Raw genomic sequence first — 18,373 nt, 5'->3', positions numbered from 1 at the left:
TGTGTGTAGTTTTTATATAGTTTTTTGTAGTTTGGCATTCCACTTGCTGCACCGGAACCAAAAAAAAAAAAAAAAAAAAATAGTGACTGACTCGATTCTGAGAGTGGTTGACATTGGCGCTCATTTGTCAATCAGGTTAACAGAATATGTTATTTACCTGTTTGTTATGTTGTTGTTTGTTTGTTTTGAATGTAAATAGGAAAAGAAAAAATTACAGATTAGTGTGGGCGGGTATATTGATTATTTAGTAAATTAAATAAAATAAATTATTAATAATAATAAAATAGTCATTTACAAAAAACTGACTCATTTACTCAAAGTTAGATATAAAAAATGTTTATTTATTTGGATCATTAATGTAGAGAGCGAAAGATAGAGAGAATGAGAGTGAAAGCTTGATCAGGCATGATCGAATTGGGCCAACAACCCAAGTATACGGCGATTGACGTAAAATCCTTGTGTAATGGCAACCTGAAAATCATGATGTTCCCATTTATCATATGGTACAATGTAGTTGTCCAATAATTTTACTGTTGTAAATTCATAATATCATTCATATATTGAGATTAACTAATATTGAAACAAAAATAACCTACTAACCTTTAAGACTACGAACCAGATGTTCTACATCGTAAACATCGGCCAACGCATCATTTTGGCCACGGAATAATGCAATGTGTGGAGAACTGATATCACCCAATGGATATGTAGGTGGATCATTTTGACCATAACGAAGTATATTTTCTACAATGCCATGATTCATCATCTGATAACGATTCGATTTGACTTGCTGTGCTAAATGAGCCAATAACCAAGTGGAAGATGTAACTGCCGAATGTCCTACTTCTACCGTTACCGTAGACTACATGGTTGTTCAATGAATTGATTGATTGATTGAATTAATGGACATTCGATGATGATAATTCTTACCCGATTGAAATTAGGATTATCCGCTCCGTCGATCAGATTAAGTGTATCAAGACAGATATCATTAAGATATTCGTTGCCGCAAATTACAACGGCTATCAACTGCATAATTGGTGCCGGAACACCTATTGGACCTGGAAATGCCCTGTAAATGTTTGTAAATGATCAAACAAAAATCAAATGGCACGATTGTTATGGCCAACCTTAGTAATGGTTCGAGAGGAACACCGAATCTGGCAATACTCCAAATACCGCCCAAATAAGCAACTGGCGCTAACGCTATGAATGGTTCGAATAGTCTACCTGATTCGGGTATCAGTGATTGTAATGCAAACATTTGATCCGTACCAAGCGAATGGCCAATATACCCCAACGATTCTAAAGAAAAACGACTGTCAGTAAAAGCCATATGACAATCAATCATTTACTGTGGCCAGTAGTGCGCAACACGAATTCAACGACCGCCAGAATATCATACAATGCCAGTTCGGTTAAACTAAACTTCCAGTATAGAGGATCTCGGCTTGAATCAAGTTTGATGTGTCCAACTGAATAGTGGCCACTGCGACTGTTTGGCAGCCAAACATCGTAGCCGCAAGCGGCCAAAGTAAAACCTAGCGAATTTGTTACCGATTCATGACAATCATTGACCAGCAAATTATTTTCCACATAGATTCCACTACCATTGATACGACCTTCGGTAGAATAAAGCCACGAATCAGACGAAACACCCAATCCATGCCACAGAATGATCGGACGTTTAACGTGTTTAATGTAAGGATTGATTATGCGAAACACAACAAGAATATATCCGTCATCGGTGGTAACCAGATGTTGTTCGGGTACGAAACCTCGTGATATAATCAATTCTGGCTGTACAACATATATATCAATCAAATATTGATCAAAGTGAACAGAGAAGAAAACAAAAATAGGAAACACAAACCGTAGTACGAAATATATCGGGATTTAGATCGAATAATCTTTTTGAATAATGTGTTTGAATGACGTCGATACGTGCCAACACCGCCATTAACACGATCAAAATGACCAAGTAGAGGTTTATCATTTCTTTGGCTTTCTTTAGATTACTACGGGCGTTTATGCCATTCTATTTATAGCTTGATTGTGATTACATAGAGAGAATGAGAGAGAGAAAAAAATAGATATATGGGGCCCGTATCTTCAATAAATGAATCGATTATTTTATTGTTTTCGCTACATTTGGCAAACAAACTTTGTGTTTATAATGTGTGTGTGTGTAGTGTGCAGTGTATAATGTGTAATTATACATAACATAATGTGTTTGTTTATTTGAACAATTCAAACCAGACAAAGCCCGATATGAGTGTAATGAACATATAGGACAAGGCGGATATCATTCCAAACATAACTTCAGGACGCATTAAAGTCCAACCACGAAGCATTATATAATGCAATGAACGTATTGGTAATGTTAACGGATTGAACATGGCCAATGTTTGCACCAAAGGAGGTACACTTTCCAATGGCCACAGGACGCCCGACGTAAATATCATTGGCATTTCCGAAATAAATACCATTAGCTGAATGAAAATGAAAAGATGATGATTGATTAATTAGTATTGATTGAAAATATTTTAAAAATAATGATGATGATTACTTACAAGCGATGCAACTTGCGATTGGCATGTAATCGACATTGCTATGCCGAATATCAAACCTTGGAATGCCATTATGAAAGTCATAAGAAACACTTCCCATAATGATCCTTTTGATTGGCTGTCGAATATGTAGAAAGTGAGAAAAAGAACGAGCACTACCTGAGTGAATAGTGGCACCAAATAAAAGATGATATGCGATAAAAGAATTTCTGTGGTTCGAATGCCGGCAACGAAACCACGCTCTAGGTGGCCATCAAATCGTTCTCTGATGATTGTAAACGAACCGATCAACATTGAAAGACCATGAACGACGGCTATGATCATGCCTGGCGTCACGAATTCCAAATATTGAAGATTGTTTTGGCCATACATAGTTTCGGTGAGGACGACTGGTGAGCCGAAAAAGTTCGGATTGAAGCCCATGCTTTTGCCGACAATAACCAAAAACTTTTCTAATGCTTCGAGTACCTTTTGGTATGTGTACAGATAAAATACAGCTTGAGTGGTGTCAGGAAAAAGACTGATAGTACTTTGTCGTACAATCTCATCGGTAATCTGTTCTGGTTTGAGAAATCGTTGGCGAAAAAATCGAGAGAAATTGCTGGGAAACGTTATGACATTGTACGTTTGAAGATTTTGCACCGATCCAATAGCATTATCAACGTTGTCGTAGTAATGAAGCAACAATGATTTCTGGTCCAATTGATCGATGAACAACTATGAACAAACATAACAAACAATCAGTGGTGAACAAATCAAATCAAACACTTACGTTAGATAGAGATAGGGAGTGATTTTCAAAATTGACAATGGCCACTGGAATATTTTCCGGATTACGGGCAAACGTAACGCAAAACAAAGTAACCTGAACCAATGGAATAACATTCATCAAAATGATTGATACGGGATTTCGTCGATAAAGTAGATAATTTTTGGCTAACAATGCAGTAAAACGGCCATAATCTAGCCACGCTTGAGAAGTACCCTTTCCTGTTGAATTCTTATTATCCATTTGGCTTTGTGGTGCATTTGGATGAATAGGCGGTATAGGTAATGTAGCCGGAACCATATTGTTGTTGTTGTTGTCGTTATTGTTTAAATCTTTGGGAATCTGACTCATCTCGATTTGTTCGATTGATCTGTCACTACTGCTGCTGCTACTACTGCTGGATTCTTGACGATTTCCATCACTTTCTTCGACAATGATCTGAACTTGTGGTATTGTGTGTTGTTGATTGCCAGTGTTGACCTGTGTTGATTGATTGTTACCATTATGGACACTGATTTCGGGCAATCGTGCTCGTTCCAGACAAAGTTCAAGAAAGACATCCTCCAATGAACGGCAATTGTATTTGAATAGAAGACTTTGTGGATTGTCTTCGGCCAGAATGATTCCCGAATCTACAAAGCCAACCTGTAAATATGATTAATGCATGAATGAATCGAGTGAAGTAATAATAAAGTGATCGTCCTTACCCTGTATGAATTGCGAGCCTCTTCAGTGTAATGTGTGGTGATTATCACAGTGGTGCCTGAAAAAATTGAACCGGATTAAATAAATGAATGAATGTATAAAAAGGACACTTACCGAGTTTGCCACACAATTCTTCGAGATAGTTCCAAATTTTAAGTCGAAGTACTGAATCGACGCCTACGGTCGGTTCGTCCAGAATGAGCAAAGGAGGTTCATGCATGAGAGTTACGGCCAACGAAACACGACGCTGTTGGCCACCACTGAGTTGAGTGATGAGACGATTTTTACCCGGCAAATTGAGAAATTCGATGTAATATTTGGTTCGTTCTTTGATTGTTTCCATTGGAATTCCATATAGACGGCCATAGTATTCGAATGTTTCTGCAATACTGAACAAACGGAATAAAGCCAAATCTTGTGGCATGTAACCAACACCAGAACCAGGTATTTTGATTTCAGCCGTTCCAGGTTGCATTCCAAATACTCGAATTGTGCCGGTTTTCGGTTTGAGCATGCCTAGAATCATTCGCAATAAGGTAGTTTTTCCGCATCCACTCGAACCGAGTAATGCATAGATTCGGCCTTGCGGTACATTGATCGAAATGTTTTTAAGAACCGGCTGGCTTGCCTTATAATGAAACGAAAGATTTCTGGTCTCGATACATGGTGGACGTGGTTCCGGTGCCTGTGGTCCGGCAAAGGCAAGCAAATGCTGTTGATTGGCGATGATCATTGATTGAAATTCGTCAGTATCGAATTTTTTAAGTTTGAGCCTCGCCGAATAGTACTGTCGATCGAAATGATCGTCCAAGTAACGATTGTAATATTTAGGCGAAAACATTATCCCTGTTTGATAGCCTGTCAAACAGGATGATCAATGAGAATCAAGATGGTGGTGGTAGTTGTGGTCACTGATAGGAGTATCATGTACTATATGAGGATATGCGATAGCTTATTGCTAACGGATGATGATTGATTTACCACTCGTTCATCTGATTTGCATAACAGTTTCGAATGAACTCACCAGGAAATTGAATTATGTTTGATGACAAGAATGATGATTAGTTAAAAGAATAGTTTTTGTTTGTATGGAATGTACTATACTATAATCAATCAATCAAATCAAATCAATTGATTGAATTTATTGATGCCTACCGTTTGGTTGGTCAATGATCGATGATATTTGTCAACTATACTTGTGTGTATCATGTGAAATTTTTTTTTGTGAAATCAATCTGCAGATGAACAAAATGGAGAAAGTGTAAAAAGAGAGAAAGAGAGAGAGAGAGGTGCGACAATAGCGCAATTTGGTAAATGTTTACCTGTTTAGCATCAAACAATTTTTTTATTGTTTAATTAATAACATTTATCTAAACACTGTACTGTATGTATGATGTTTGATTTATTGCCTATGGCCAATATCAATAGTCAATAAAGTCTCGTGACCATGATGATAGTGAAAGTTAAAGAAATATATACACACACACACACACTGGACAAGACCGGTGGCATTTGATTGACGTTTCAGTCAAGGTAACATACATACATACATACATTCTTACTGATAATTTTTTTTTGTTGAATAAGAAACAAGCGTTTCGCAATTGATAAAGAAAAAAAAAGTTTGTCTATAACAGTATTGTGCTTGTTTATGTGTTCATAGCCGGAAATTGGCTGGTCTCTTGTTGATTGGTGGCACACTTTTACGACAATTTTCAATGTGACTCTGAATAATTGTCACTTTTACTCTCATTTATTCGCTTTCTTTTTTTGCTTTGTTTTCGTTTTCGTTTGTGTGTTTCGAGTCGATAACGATAACGAAAAAAAAATTTTTCCGGTTTGTCGACCCTTTTTTTTTTTTTTTGGTGTCACAAACATAATGATCGTTGGACTGTGACCATTGTTCGCATTTTTTTTTCTTTAGAAAAAAAAACAAACTCCAAATACGTGATTATTGGCTTTAAAAAAAACATGGCTTCAAAATATCAATTATATGGTTATGGTAAAAATGATTGAACGAAAAGAATCATTTTTTTCCCTGACAATGACAATGACAAAAAAAAATATTCTTTTTTGGATTTTTTTGATGAACAACAAGGAAAATCAATGATGATGATGATGGTGTGTATTGCCACAATATATGACAATTGATTGCTTATCATCATTATTATTGTCAATCGTTGGTCGAATGACGTATCGTGAATTTAATTGTGTGATTTGTACACAAACAAACAAACAAACAATCAAATAAACAGACAAACAAACTTGTTTTTTTTCTTTTGGCCAATGGTTGGCCATTTCGAATGTCCTTCGACTATTGATTGATTGAATAACCAATTGATGATTGGATTTTTTACATTTTCCATTTTTGTCCAACAACAAAAAAAAATAAAAATGATAGGGTCCATCTATTGACCATTATTATCATCATCAACAATTTAATTAAATTAAATATCGAATGATTTGTTTGATTAGTGTGTGAAATTTTTTCTCGGTAAACTGTTAAAAAATTAAATTTTTTTCCCTCTCGATGATGATAATAGTATTTTATATTGCATTAGTGCAATATTATTGCATTTCCGATTGATTCGCAAAAAAAAATGTTTGTTTGTTATGGCTATATGTGTTTTGTTTGTTGTTTGTTGTTGTTTACAAATTCGAGCTAGGCCAGGTTGCCATAGGAACAGCCATCTTGTGTGAATGATAAATATACAAAACAAAATTCTTCAGTTCAGATGGAAGAATCAACTATGAGGTAATTTGGATGGAAAGATTCATCTTATGCTTGATGTTTGATGTTTGATATTGCAGGCGGCAACAATCCACAAGCGATGAACCAAGAAAGAAAGTTACTGGAAGCCAAAAATCGATTCTTAAGACATCGGATAGCGAACCGAAAACAGAAAAATGGTTGTTGGCCAATCATGATGACCAGGCTCATATATCGACCGTTTCGGCTAATATGACTTTAGCCGATCTTCATCATGATGGTGATTATCGATTGTTGATTGGTGATCTTGGTCTTTTTCAAACAAAAACATCGGCCAAATTGAAAGTATATCATGGAACATTTTTACAATCGGAAAATCTTTTAGTCGATTTACCGTGCGGTGTTGTGGTTGTTCATAATGATAAACCCGAATTGACTGCTTCGGTAATCGTGGCTTCCAGTTCTTATCTATATGTTTATCGTAACATGAAACCATTTTATAAATTTTCATTACCACCGCTTGAAACTAATTCAATCGAATTGGATGCATGGACTCAATACAAAGAAGGTAAGATTGATTTGATAACATTGGAAGAAACTCTACAAAATCTTAGTCTGGAAATTGGCCCACGTCAACTTACTTCCAGGTAATTATTCATTATTTGTTGAACATTTCTGTTTTTTTTTGATATCGTTATTTATGAATAACAGGACATTGATGTTGCTCAATACATCCACATCAGAAATGAAAAACAGTATGGCCGAACATTATAAAAATCAAGAATTACGTAAACTAAATGTTGTAACTTGTATGGCTTTGTTGAAAAAAACGGTAGCCGAAACAAATGCTCCTTCCTGTTTGATCATTGGAACCGAAAGTCAAAATGTTTATATTCTTGAAGTGGAAGCATTTACAATGCTTAGTACGGCTACATTGGCAAGTATTCCGGTATTTATACAGGCTAGTGGTTTGTTTGATGTAGAATATCGAATATTGTTTGCTTGTCGTGATGCACATATCTATCTAATCAAACGTGGTTACGATAGTGGTCGTCTTTGTATCCAGTTGAATTCGCAACCAGTTGGTTTGGCTAGAATTGGTACCAATATTTATGTTGCAGCTATGGATCAAACGCTGAGTATCTATACGAACAAAGGTAATCGTACTTGGAACATGAAACAATCAGCAAATATTACCACAATGGAAGAAATTACACTTGAACGACAAGCATTAAATTTGGTAGCCGTTGCTTTGACCAACAAAACTGTTGTATTTTATAATGTAAGTTCGGCTATGATGTGATGATATCCGTTAATGATTCCTTGTAATGCATAGGATCGTAAATGTGTGGACACGCTTTATCTGGATGATGTAGTTGTCGCAATGAAATATGGTCGATTTGGACGTGAAGATAATACATTGGTTATGGTCACTGCAAATGGATCGCTTATTGTTAAAATTCTTAAACGAACAGCTCAATTTCAATTGAGCATTGAACAATCATATGATTTGGACAGAACAGTTGGTTCTTCGCTAAGCATTGGTAATAATTCAACAGCCAAATTGGTTATACCGAAAAAAACAAAATTGTTTGTCGATCAAACAATGCGTGAACGAGAACAATATCTTAGTGAGTATATTTATTTTTTTTCCAAAATGTACACAATGGTTAACGGTTTTGTGATTTTTTTTTTTTTTTTTTTGTTTGGTAGCCATTCATAAAACATTTGAACAAGAATTGGTTCGTTTAAAATTATCCGCATACAAAACATATGCCAAAGCTTTCAAATCAAATCTGAATCCAATTTCATTAAAACGTTTTGATTCAATCAAATTATCGGCCAAAGTGATTGGATTAGGTCCAGTATTTCAGATTCAATTGGAATTACAGAATAACAATGCTGATAATAATGATTTTCTTACCGATTTATTAATGGTTTTTGATTATGATTCAAATATTTATCGTCTCGCATTGAATGTAATACGTATTTCATGTTTATTACCTAATCTAATCTATCGTTATAATAATCAAGTGACTTGTATCAATCAGCTAAACGTATCTGATTCGATCAAGGTAATTTTTTTTTGATTAATTCAAAATGATTATTGATAACTAAATGATTAACTATTTGGTTTCTCTCTTTTTTCTCTTTTTGAAAAGATCTATATATCGCATGTAAAAGAAGAAATTCCATTGCTTACGGTTATTATCAATATGCCACGCAGCGAACAACAATTTGAACAATAACAGCCACAATAATAACAACCAACTTTATTCTGACAACAAAAAAAAGAATTTTTTTTTCAAAAATGATTATAAATTATTAAATGAATGAATGAATGAGGCATTGATAATTGATTGAAGCAATAAATTACACATTGTTCACCGTGTTTCTATGTGCGTTTTGTTTTTGTTTAACCGTAATAACCTCCACCCCAGAATGGATATCCATATGAACCGATACCACCACCACCCCATCCATATCCACCATAACGAATCCACCATGGATAACCAAAATAATATGGTGAATACCATCGACGATAAAATACTGCTTGTACAATATTTGTTGATAGATTCAATGTTAATATCGTTAACATTGTTGCCATCACTAGTAGCAGTATGGTATTTAATCGCTAGTCATCGGGAAAACAATGATAATGAGGGAATGAATTTATGGAATAAAATGAATTTTTTTTTTTGTTGTTGCTTACATTATGGTGCATTGTTGTCGTTGTTTTCCAAGAAAAATAATGGATCTCAATAAAACACAAAAATGAACCGAATAACAATCTCCTGACCAATGAATGTCTTGTGACAAATTGTGCGGTCAGCTTTTATATATGGCCAGTTTTTTTTGTTTTTGTTTTTTTGGTTGGCATTTATTTTGTTCATTGGTCAATGTCGTCAAATTCAGTATAGTATTGATGGTCATTGTCAGTCATGATCAGTCATGGTCAACAACAAACAGTGCATTGAAGCATTTCGAATTTCGAACCAATTCGAGATCAAGGTATTTTTTTTTTTTTTTGAATTGGATTAGCCAACAACAACAACAATTGAGCAACAAACAAACCAACAAACAAACATTCGATAAATGAATTATGGTTTTCAAAATGGTAATAAAAACAAGTATTTCCACTCGGCCAATCATTCATTCTCTTGATAGTTTTAATCGACAGAAGAAAAAAAATGTCACCATCAAAACATAAAGAACCAACTAAAAATGTTCGATTGGTTACACCGAATTTGATTCTTGCGGATGAAAATGTTGAACCAAGTAAACAAACTAATATTACATATAAAGCGAATCGTATTAATACATCTAAATATACGTGGATTACATTCTTGCCAAAAAATTTATTTGAACAATTTTATCGTTTTGCTAATCTTTATTTTCTATTCATACAGATACTTAATTGGCTACCAGGTTTGTTTAATTAATTACCGTTGATGATGATGATTGAAATGATTGATTGATTTTTTAGGTATGGAAGTATTTGTACGCGAAGTACAATTAATGCCATTGTTGTTTGTATTATCAGTAACGGCTATCAAAGATTTATTTGAAGATCGAAGAAGACATTTATCAGATAAACGTGTTAATAATATGGCTACACGTCGATATGATACAAAAACAAAACGTTTTGTACGAATCAAATGGAAAGAAGTACAAGTTGGTGATCTTATACATCTTGCTTGTAATGAAATGGTTCCAGCAGATATATTATTATTACGTTCACAATCGGCTGAAAATGAAGATTATGGTACATGTTATGTTGAAACATCTAATCTTGATGGTGAAAGTAATCTTAAACCACGATATGTAGTACCAGATGTAATCAAACCATATCAATCATTGGATCAGGCTGATTTTGATTTTATTGTTGAATGTGAAAAACCAAATCTAAAATTACATAAATTTAATGGTTCACTTATCTATAATAATGATGATGGTAGTCCAAAAAAACGTATAGCAATAAACAAAGATAATATATTATTACGTGATTGTACATTGAAAAATACTGGATTTGCAGAAGGTTTAGTAATTTATGCTGGTCATGAATCAAAAGCAATGTTAAATAATAAAGGTCCTAGACATAAAAGAAGTCGATTAGAAAAAATGATGAATCGTGATATAATAATGTGTGTTGTAATATTGATTATAATGTGTGTTATTGGTTTTATGGGTAGATATTTTTGGTTAGATCAATTTACTGATCCAAAAATGCGACCACCATATAATGATTATGATAATCCGGTTGAATCATTGGATTTTATATGGCCATTAAAAACATTTGCAACATTTTTAATTCTTTATCAAATGATTATACCGATTTCATTATATGTTTGTATTGAAATGGTAAAATTAGGACAAGTTTATCTTATCAATCGTGATGAATTTCTTATTGATAAACAAACAGGAAAACGTTGTGAATGTAGAGCATGGAATATAACTGAAGATTTAGGACAAATTGAATATGTATTTTGTGATAAAACTGGTACGCTAACTGAAAATATAATGGAATTTCAATGTTGTTGTATAAAAGGTATTAATTATGAATCGGATAATCCAAAAATAATGAATACTACAACTAAATTGATTAATAGTCAATTATGTGACAAAGTAGCAGCTATAGGTGAACATTATAAAAAATGGAAAGATCGATCAAACAAAAGTAATGATCAAAATAAAGACAAAGATGATGATAAGAAATTTGTATTGAATGATGATGAACAACAAATTATACATGATTTTTTCATAACATTAGCCATATGTAATACGGCAACTAGTCAATCTTTACATCAAGATAATTTAAATGCAAAAGGACAACAGGTTATGATGGCCGAATTAAGTGAAGAAACTAAAACAGTAAAAACAGTAAAAACACTTAAAGGATCATTATCATTATCATCATTGTTTCAACCAACAGATTTGTTTCATGTATTTCAAAGTCCAGAATCAATGAAAAAAACAAAAAGTAATGAAAAAAGTCGATCATCTTCAACCGAAGATCATCAACAAACAATAGGTCCATGTTTTGAATCAGAAAGTCCGGATGAAGTAGCTTTAGTAACAGCTGCTTTTCAATATCAATATCGTTTGGTAAAACGGGTTCGAGATTTGGTTACGGTTTTGTTACCAAATAATGTATTGATTAGTTATAAAGTGTTATACACTTTACCATTTGATTCGGATCGTAAACGAATGTCTGTTATTGTTCGATGTCCATTTACTGGACAAATAATTCTTTATACAAAAGGATCTGATCTTACTGTACTTCAACATTTATCATCAGCACAACAATGTAATCCGGCTAATGAATTGGTTTTGAACAAACAATGTTTACATAATTATAGCAGTAAAGGATTAAGAGTTCTTTGCATTGCTAAACGTGTACTAAGCCAACAACAATATGATGATTTTATTGTTCAGGTAAATAAAGCCGAATCAAGCGAAAATCGAGATAAAAAAATATTAAGAATTTATGAAGAACTTGAAAGCGATTTACAATTACTTGGTTCGACAGCTATTGAAGATCGATTACAACATCGTGTACCACAAGTGATTAAAGCATTACGTGATGCTGGAATAATGGTCTGGGTACTTACCGGTGATAAAATGGAAACTGCCATTAGTATTGCTAAATCATGTCAATTGTTTAACAGTGATATGAGACTTCTTACTATCAATTTGAATATAGTTCGATCAAAGGTAATCATGAATTAAGAAGAGAGAAGGGTTGATGTTAACATTGTTTTGTTTTGTTTTTCAATAATAGAAAACGGCACGAACAGAATTGCTCAGACATCTGGATACGGTAAGAAATTTTAGCCGTGATGAAGATGACCAATTATGTTTCGGTAGTATGTCATCGGAAAAATCGATGAACAACAATAATACTAATTCAACGACTACTAATTCAACGACTAGTAAAGAAATGGATCGTAGTTACATATGGCTTAAACGTATTTATCATTTTTTGAAACGTGAAAAATTTGATCCAGAAGATGATGATAATGGTGGGGCTGGTGGTAGTAGTAGTCGTTTACGAAATCGATGGGGATTAGTTATTGATGGACCATCGTTGAATTTTGTTCTACAAAAAGATAATGTTGATTATTTTATTCAATTATCACAATATTGTGGTTCGGTTTTATGTTGTCGAGTAACACCATCACAAAAATCATTTGTAGTAAAATGTGTAAAAAATAAATTGAACGTACTTACTTTGGCCATTGGAGATGGAGCAAATGATGTTGCCATGATACAAACGGCTGCTATTGGTGTCGGTGTAGTTGGTTTAGAAGGTTCACAAGCAGCAATGGCATCGGATTTTGCAATTCCAAGATTTCATTTTCTCGAAAGATTATTATTATTACATGGAAATCTATGCTATAATCGTTTAGCATTGACCATATTGTATTTTTTCTATAAAAACACAATGGTTGTATTCGTGCTGTTTTTCTATCAATTTTTATCTGGATTTAGTGGTACATCATTATTGGATGATGTTTATCTAATGGCTGTTAATATTTTTTACACTACAATACCGGCAATTGTACGTGGTATTATTGAAAAAGATTGTCATGAATCAGTGTTTCTTGATTATCCAACACTTTATGAACGTGGCCGACATTCTACCGTTTATACGATGCAATCATTTTGGGTAACAACAATTGATTCCGTATATCAAAGTTCAATAATATTTTTCGTTACATATGGAATGTTTAATTTTACATCCATTGGTGTTTATGAATTTGGATTAACAATATTCATATTGATTATTATAACCAACCTGCTGCAAATTATGATGGAAAACAAATATTGGAATCAATATTTTGTATTATCAATAGGCATTTCGATTGGTTATTTTATGTCATCGATGCTTTTTCTTGATTTTAATTATTCCGATTCATTACTTTTGATATTGGGTGGACGAAATTATAAATTATTTGTGGTAAGTTTTGTTTTTTTTTGCGTTGAATTTTCGTTCTTTATTGTTGTTTAATCTTATCACAGAATCTAGTGTTTGAGATGGAATTTTGGCGTGCTTTAATTGTCATACCGGTGATATGTTTATTACCACGATTCACTATTCGTACGTTACAGAATATAGTAAAACCATCGTTTCGTATACCGTTCGATTCTCCAGGTGATAAGAAATCAGTCAGTCATGATTATTTCGAAAATTCGTAAATTATCATTAGAGATTCTATTGTTTTTTTCTTATTATTGTTTTCAAATAAATAAATAAAAACTAAATTATCCTGTTTTTTTGACCAAAGTTTCTTTTTCGCTGAGAAAAGAATATTTGCGCACGATCACACATTTTTAGTTTTTTTGTTCATGATTGAAGGAAATGAAGATACTGAAAAAAAGAAACCAATAACAGCCACAAAACATGAAAATTAACGACCCGATCAATCAAAACATTTTCATTCGATTTTCGGGAAAAAATTGTTCTTCTTCTTTTCAATCCTGATTTTATCATCTTGATAGAATGACTGATGATGATGATGATAAAAAATGGAAAATTCATATTCATATCCGAATTCTTGGGCAATATTTTCACTCTGGTGATCATCATGTCCGTTGTTTTCATTTACTTTTTACGGAAATTAATAATAAAAAAAATTTACCTGAACTGGTCGTTCGTTAGCGTGATTGAATCAGGTGATGAATTTTATTATTTGAAATATATAAAAGATGCATCAAATTTGATGTTTTTGAAATGAGAAAAAGCATTTTTTTACATCCGATTTTCATTATCATCATTATCATTCGATCGAACGTTTTCTTTTCATAACATACTCGAAAATACATTCGCATAGGACGTAAAATTCGGGTCAAACAAAAAAAATTAATTACAATTTTTTTCCGTTGTTTGTTTCTGTTAATTATTTCCGACAGCGGATGAAAAGTGAAATAAAAAATATTTCTCCCGGTTCATAATCAGGAAAATTTGATGATTAGGACATTATTTTGATTATTTTCTCAATAAATCTCACCAAAATCGCATCATTTGGTTAGTTGATTTTCAACGAACAAAAAATTCAATTCAATTCAGTTCACAATTTTGGCCATTTACGATAATCCTGAATGAAAAGTTTACAAAAAAAAAAAATTAATTAGCGACTTTCATTTTGATAGATTCCTACTATTCATTGTTCCAATTAATTTTGTTTTGAAAAATAAAAAAATTCTTTCAAAACAAAACTTTAATCACCAATTTTCCATTGAAATTTGGAAAAAAAATTGACTAACCGGTTTTTTTCGAATTTCTTCTTCTTTGCTGGTTTTATCGGAGAAACAAAAATTTTAATTGCTCAATTTTATTTTTAGCTACGTTGATTTGAATAAAGAAATGATGAAATAGAAATTATCCAGGATTCGATTTCATCATCATCATCATTTTGTCGTATTCCTTAAAACGTCATAAATCTTATGATTAAATAATCATTACCTGAATAATTATCGGCCAGGTGTTTCTTTAGAGAATTCTTTTACATGATCTTTGATGAGATGTCTCTCTTGCTATATATATCTGAATCTAAATCTTTTTCTTCTTTGCTTTTTTTTTGGATTCTTCTTCGTTCTTTTTCTTCTTCTGATGATGATGTTGGTATTCTGTTCAAGAATGTCTTTTTTTTAATAAATTAAATTCATTTATCTTTAATCATTATTTGGATGTTATTTTTTTCGGCTGGTTTCATTTCATTTGATGATTGAAAAAATCCAACGTTCAAAAACGAAAACGAAAATCTAATGATTCTTTTTTGTTTCATTCTTGACGATATATGGAATGTGAAAAATTTTTCGATTTGATCATGCGCATTTTTTTTCTGATGAGATTGTCTCTTACCGTTCATTCTCAATTATATAATCAACAATGAATGATGATTTTGGATGATGAAATCTTTTTTCATTTCATTTTCGCCATTCATCATCGAATCGTTGATTCGAAAAGGATTCTTTTGATTTTTCGTTTCTCAATCTTGTCTTCTCCGTTCGTATCGATAAACTATTGTAAACAGAAAGAAAGCAAAAAACAAAAATTTAATTAATCGTTGATTTTTGTCTATTTTTTTTGGAATCATGAAATTTGAAACTGAACAACAAAAACAAAATCAATGAAAATTGGTTTTTCTTTTCTCATCTTAAAAAAAGGTAAGTTGTTATGTATGGATTGATGATTGGTCAATTTTGATTCGAAGAAAAAAAAAGATGAAATTTGATTCGAAGAAAAAATTTCTTCATTCTTTCTTTTTTCTCGTTACAGATGTTTTGCAATGCAATATTTGTTCAAATTTCATAATTAATTTCAACAAACTTCTGTTCATTCATTCATTCATTTTTTAATTAGTATTTCGTAGAAAAACATATCGAATATCAATATAATCAAGAAAATCTTCAAACTTTGTTTTGGTTTTGATTTTATTTTTTTGGCTCGTTTTGAACAAACATTCGATTCGTCTATTTCGATATTTCTGGTTCCTGTCAATATTTATGGGTATAAATAGCTGTTGCTGTTATAAATTATTTCTTCTTGCTGTGATTCTTCGAGTGATGTGAACTTTTTTTTTTGACGAAACAAAAACAAAACAAAATTTTCAATGTTTTGTGATTGATTTTTTTCTGTTTTGTTTTCATTATATAAACAATATTCCAATCAAACAAACAGGAACAACAACAACAACAACAACAACAAATTCAAAATCGATTGTTTCGACTTTTGGAAACGATTTTTCTTTTCATTTTAAAAAATTCTGTTTTGATTCGACGATTCTAATGTTTTCTGTCAGTGTGTGTGTTTGTGTGTTTGCTATGTTTATGTGTCCATATAAAAACAATCAAAGCAAAAACAAAACAAAACAAAAAAACTTTGAATAATTAACGTTGGAAGAATCAATGTAAGTGAAAATTTCTTTTAACTTTTTTATCACTCAAAAAAAATATCGATGCAAAAACACAAACCAAAAAACAGACCAAAGATCTATTCAATAATTGATATTTTTGCTGAGTTGAGTTGATTGTTTTTTGTCATCAAAATGAACAAAGAATGACAATAATGATGATAGAATGCCCTAAAGCTTGAATCGTTTGAATAATGATGATAATATAGTTTTTTTCGATTTTGTTGATTGGAATTTTCCTTTTTTTTTTTTTTTTTTTTTTGTGCTTGCTTCTAATCCAGCAACCAAAAACCCGTTTCATTTTCATCCAGTTTTTCATCTAGTTTCATTTAGTTAATGAAATGATTTGATTTTCAGAAATCAACCAACCATAAAAAAATAGAAGAAAAATTCCAAGGTGTACATTTGAATGAATGAATGAATCCTTTCAATTTAGCTAATTTTAATACATTAGAAATTTCTCAGGAATTTTCCGACAAACAAAAAATAAAAGAGAAAATCCATTTTTTCATTTGTATTATCGAATCATCAGTATTATCGAATGACAATGAGAAAAACAAAACAAACAAATTTCTTTAAGTCAATTGGGTTTAGATTTGTAAATTTCAAAAATTTTTTAAAAAATTTTTTAAAAAAATTTCCATTCAATTTCAGAATCAAAAAATTTTTTTTTCCATTTCTGCTATTGACATTTCATGTTTTTGTGTGGATTATTTTCAATTAATTTTTTTTTTTGTATTTTTTTCGACCACAATTCTTGTTTTGATTTGATTCAATTTAAAAAATGTTGTAAGTGACATCATCATCATTTATAGATTTGAATTTAGTAAATCATTGGCAAAATGATGATTTTTTTATTTTCATTCATTCATTTTCAGTTTTTTTTTTTTGTTTATTTGTTTAGCATCTGAATGTGAATTGAATTCTATGGATGTGAATGTGAATCACATCAAGTTTGTTTTCTTCTTTTTTTTCTATATCACTTTGTACGAGCCTGACATTATTATATCACCACCAGTATCTCCATTATCCGATCCTCTTTTCTCTTTTTTCCACTTGATTTTCTCTCCATAGATTTCATCTCTGTATAGAATACAACAAAAAAAAATATATTAATTTTCCAATTTAGAAATCAATCAATCAATCAATCAATCAAATGAATTAAGATATCATTATCATTGAAAATGAACAAATTAATTCCATTCTTCATTGATTTCTTTATCAATTTCGATATTTACATTTAAATGATGATGATGAGGGCTGTTGTTGTTGTTGTTATTTGATATTTTTTTTTTTATTCTTGTTTTTGTTTTGCTAAATAGCCTCCTCGATTAATTTATTTGTGTAGAAAAAAACATTGATACAAATGAATGAATGAATGAATCGCACATACACACACACACACACACACACAGAAATCAATTAAATTGTATTTGTTTATTCGGTTGAATTGTTTGGTTTGATTTGTTTGTTTGTTTGTAACAAATTTTCCACTTGTAATTTGACAATTTTTTTTCTTGCTGGTCTATCTAGATAAGAAAACATTCGAAATCATTTGAATTCAATGGAAAGAAGAAATTATATAATTCACATTTTCGAATGAATTCGAATGTTTTTGTGTGAGTGATGGACGTATGTGTTTAATTTGAATTGTATATATCGATTATTCAATCGATTATTTAATCGGAAAAAAAATGAAAAT

General features: G+C 31.8%; 3 protein-coding genes across 3 annotated transcripts; 2 read left to right on the top strand and 1 right to left on the bottom strand.

The window, feature by feature from the left end:
- Positions 1 to 595: 595 nt before the first annotated feature.
- On the bottom strand, positions 596 to 5,311 carry LOC113794548 (ABC transporter G family member 20-like). The gene is made up of 9 exons (XM_075821138.1): positions 4,159 to 5,311; positions 4,047 to 4,102; positions 3,343 to 3,984; positions 2,574 to 3,287; positions 2,262 to 2,492; positions 1,356 to 1,800; positions 1,131 to 1,305; positions 931 to 1,072; positions 596 to 862 (listed from the first exon to the last, which is right to left on the bottom strand). Exons 1-9 carry the CDS (start codon positions 4,883 to 4,885, stop codon positions 596 to 598), a joined length of 3,399 nt encoding a protein of 1,132 aa, XP_075677253.1. The 5' UTR covers positions 4,886 to 5,311.
- Positions 5,312 to 6,591: 1,280 nt separating this feature from the next.
- BBS1 (Bardet-Biedl syndrome 1) lies at positions 6,592 to 9,146 on the top strand. The gene is made up of 6 exons (XM_075821137.1): positions 6,592 to 6,799; positions 6,856 to 7,401; positions 7,466 to 8,036; positions 8,091 to 8,385; positions 8,468 to 8,829; positions 8,917 to 9,146. The coding sequence occupies exons 1-6, from the start codon at positions 6,780 to 6,782 to the stop codon at positions 9,001 to 9,003; spliced, it is 1,881 nt and encodes a 626-aa protein (XP_075677252.1). The 5' UTR covers positions 6,592 to 6,779; the 3' UTR covers positions 9,004 to 9,146.
- Positions 9,147 to 9,945: 799 nt separating this feature from the next.
- LOC113794615 (phospholipid-transporting ATPase VB-like) lies at positions 9,946 to 14,042 on the top strand. Its single transcript, XM_027344738.2, has 4 exons — positions 9,946 to 10,183; positions 10,242 to 12,469; positions 12,537 to 13,715; positions 13,778 to 14,042. The coding sequence occupies exons 1-4, from the start codon at positions 9,946 to 9,948 to the stop codon at positions 13,952 to 13,954; spliced, it is 3,822 nt and encodes a 1,273-aa protein (XP_027200539.2). The 3' UTR covers positions 13,955 to 14,042.
- The last annotated feature ends 4,331 nt before the right edge of the window (positions 14,043 to 18,373 follow it).

This window comes from Dermatophagoides pteronyssinus, unplaced genomic scaffold (assembly GCF_027571235.1).
Source record: "Dermatophagoides pteronyssinus isolate colony J.1.1.1.1 unplaced genomic scaffold, Derpt_VIB-CSIC_2022.12 sq0008, whole genome shotgun sequence".
Classification (NCBI taxonomy): Eukaryota; Metazoa; Arthropoda; class Arachnida; order Sarcoptiformes; family Pyroglyphidae; genus Dermatophagoides; species Dermatophagoides pteronyssinus.
Note: the sequence above shows the minus strand (reverse complement) of the source record. Positions and strands in the feature narration are given on the sequence as shown.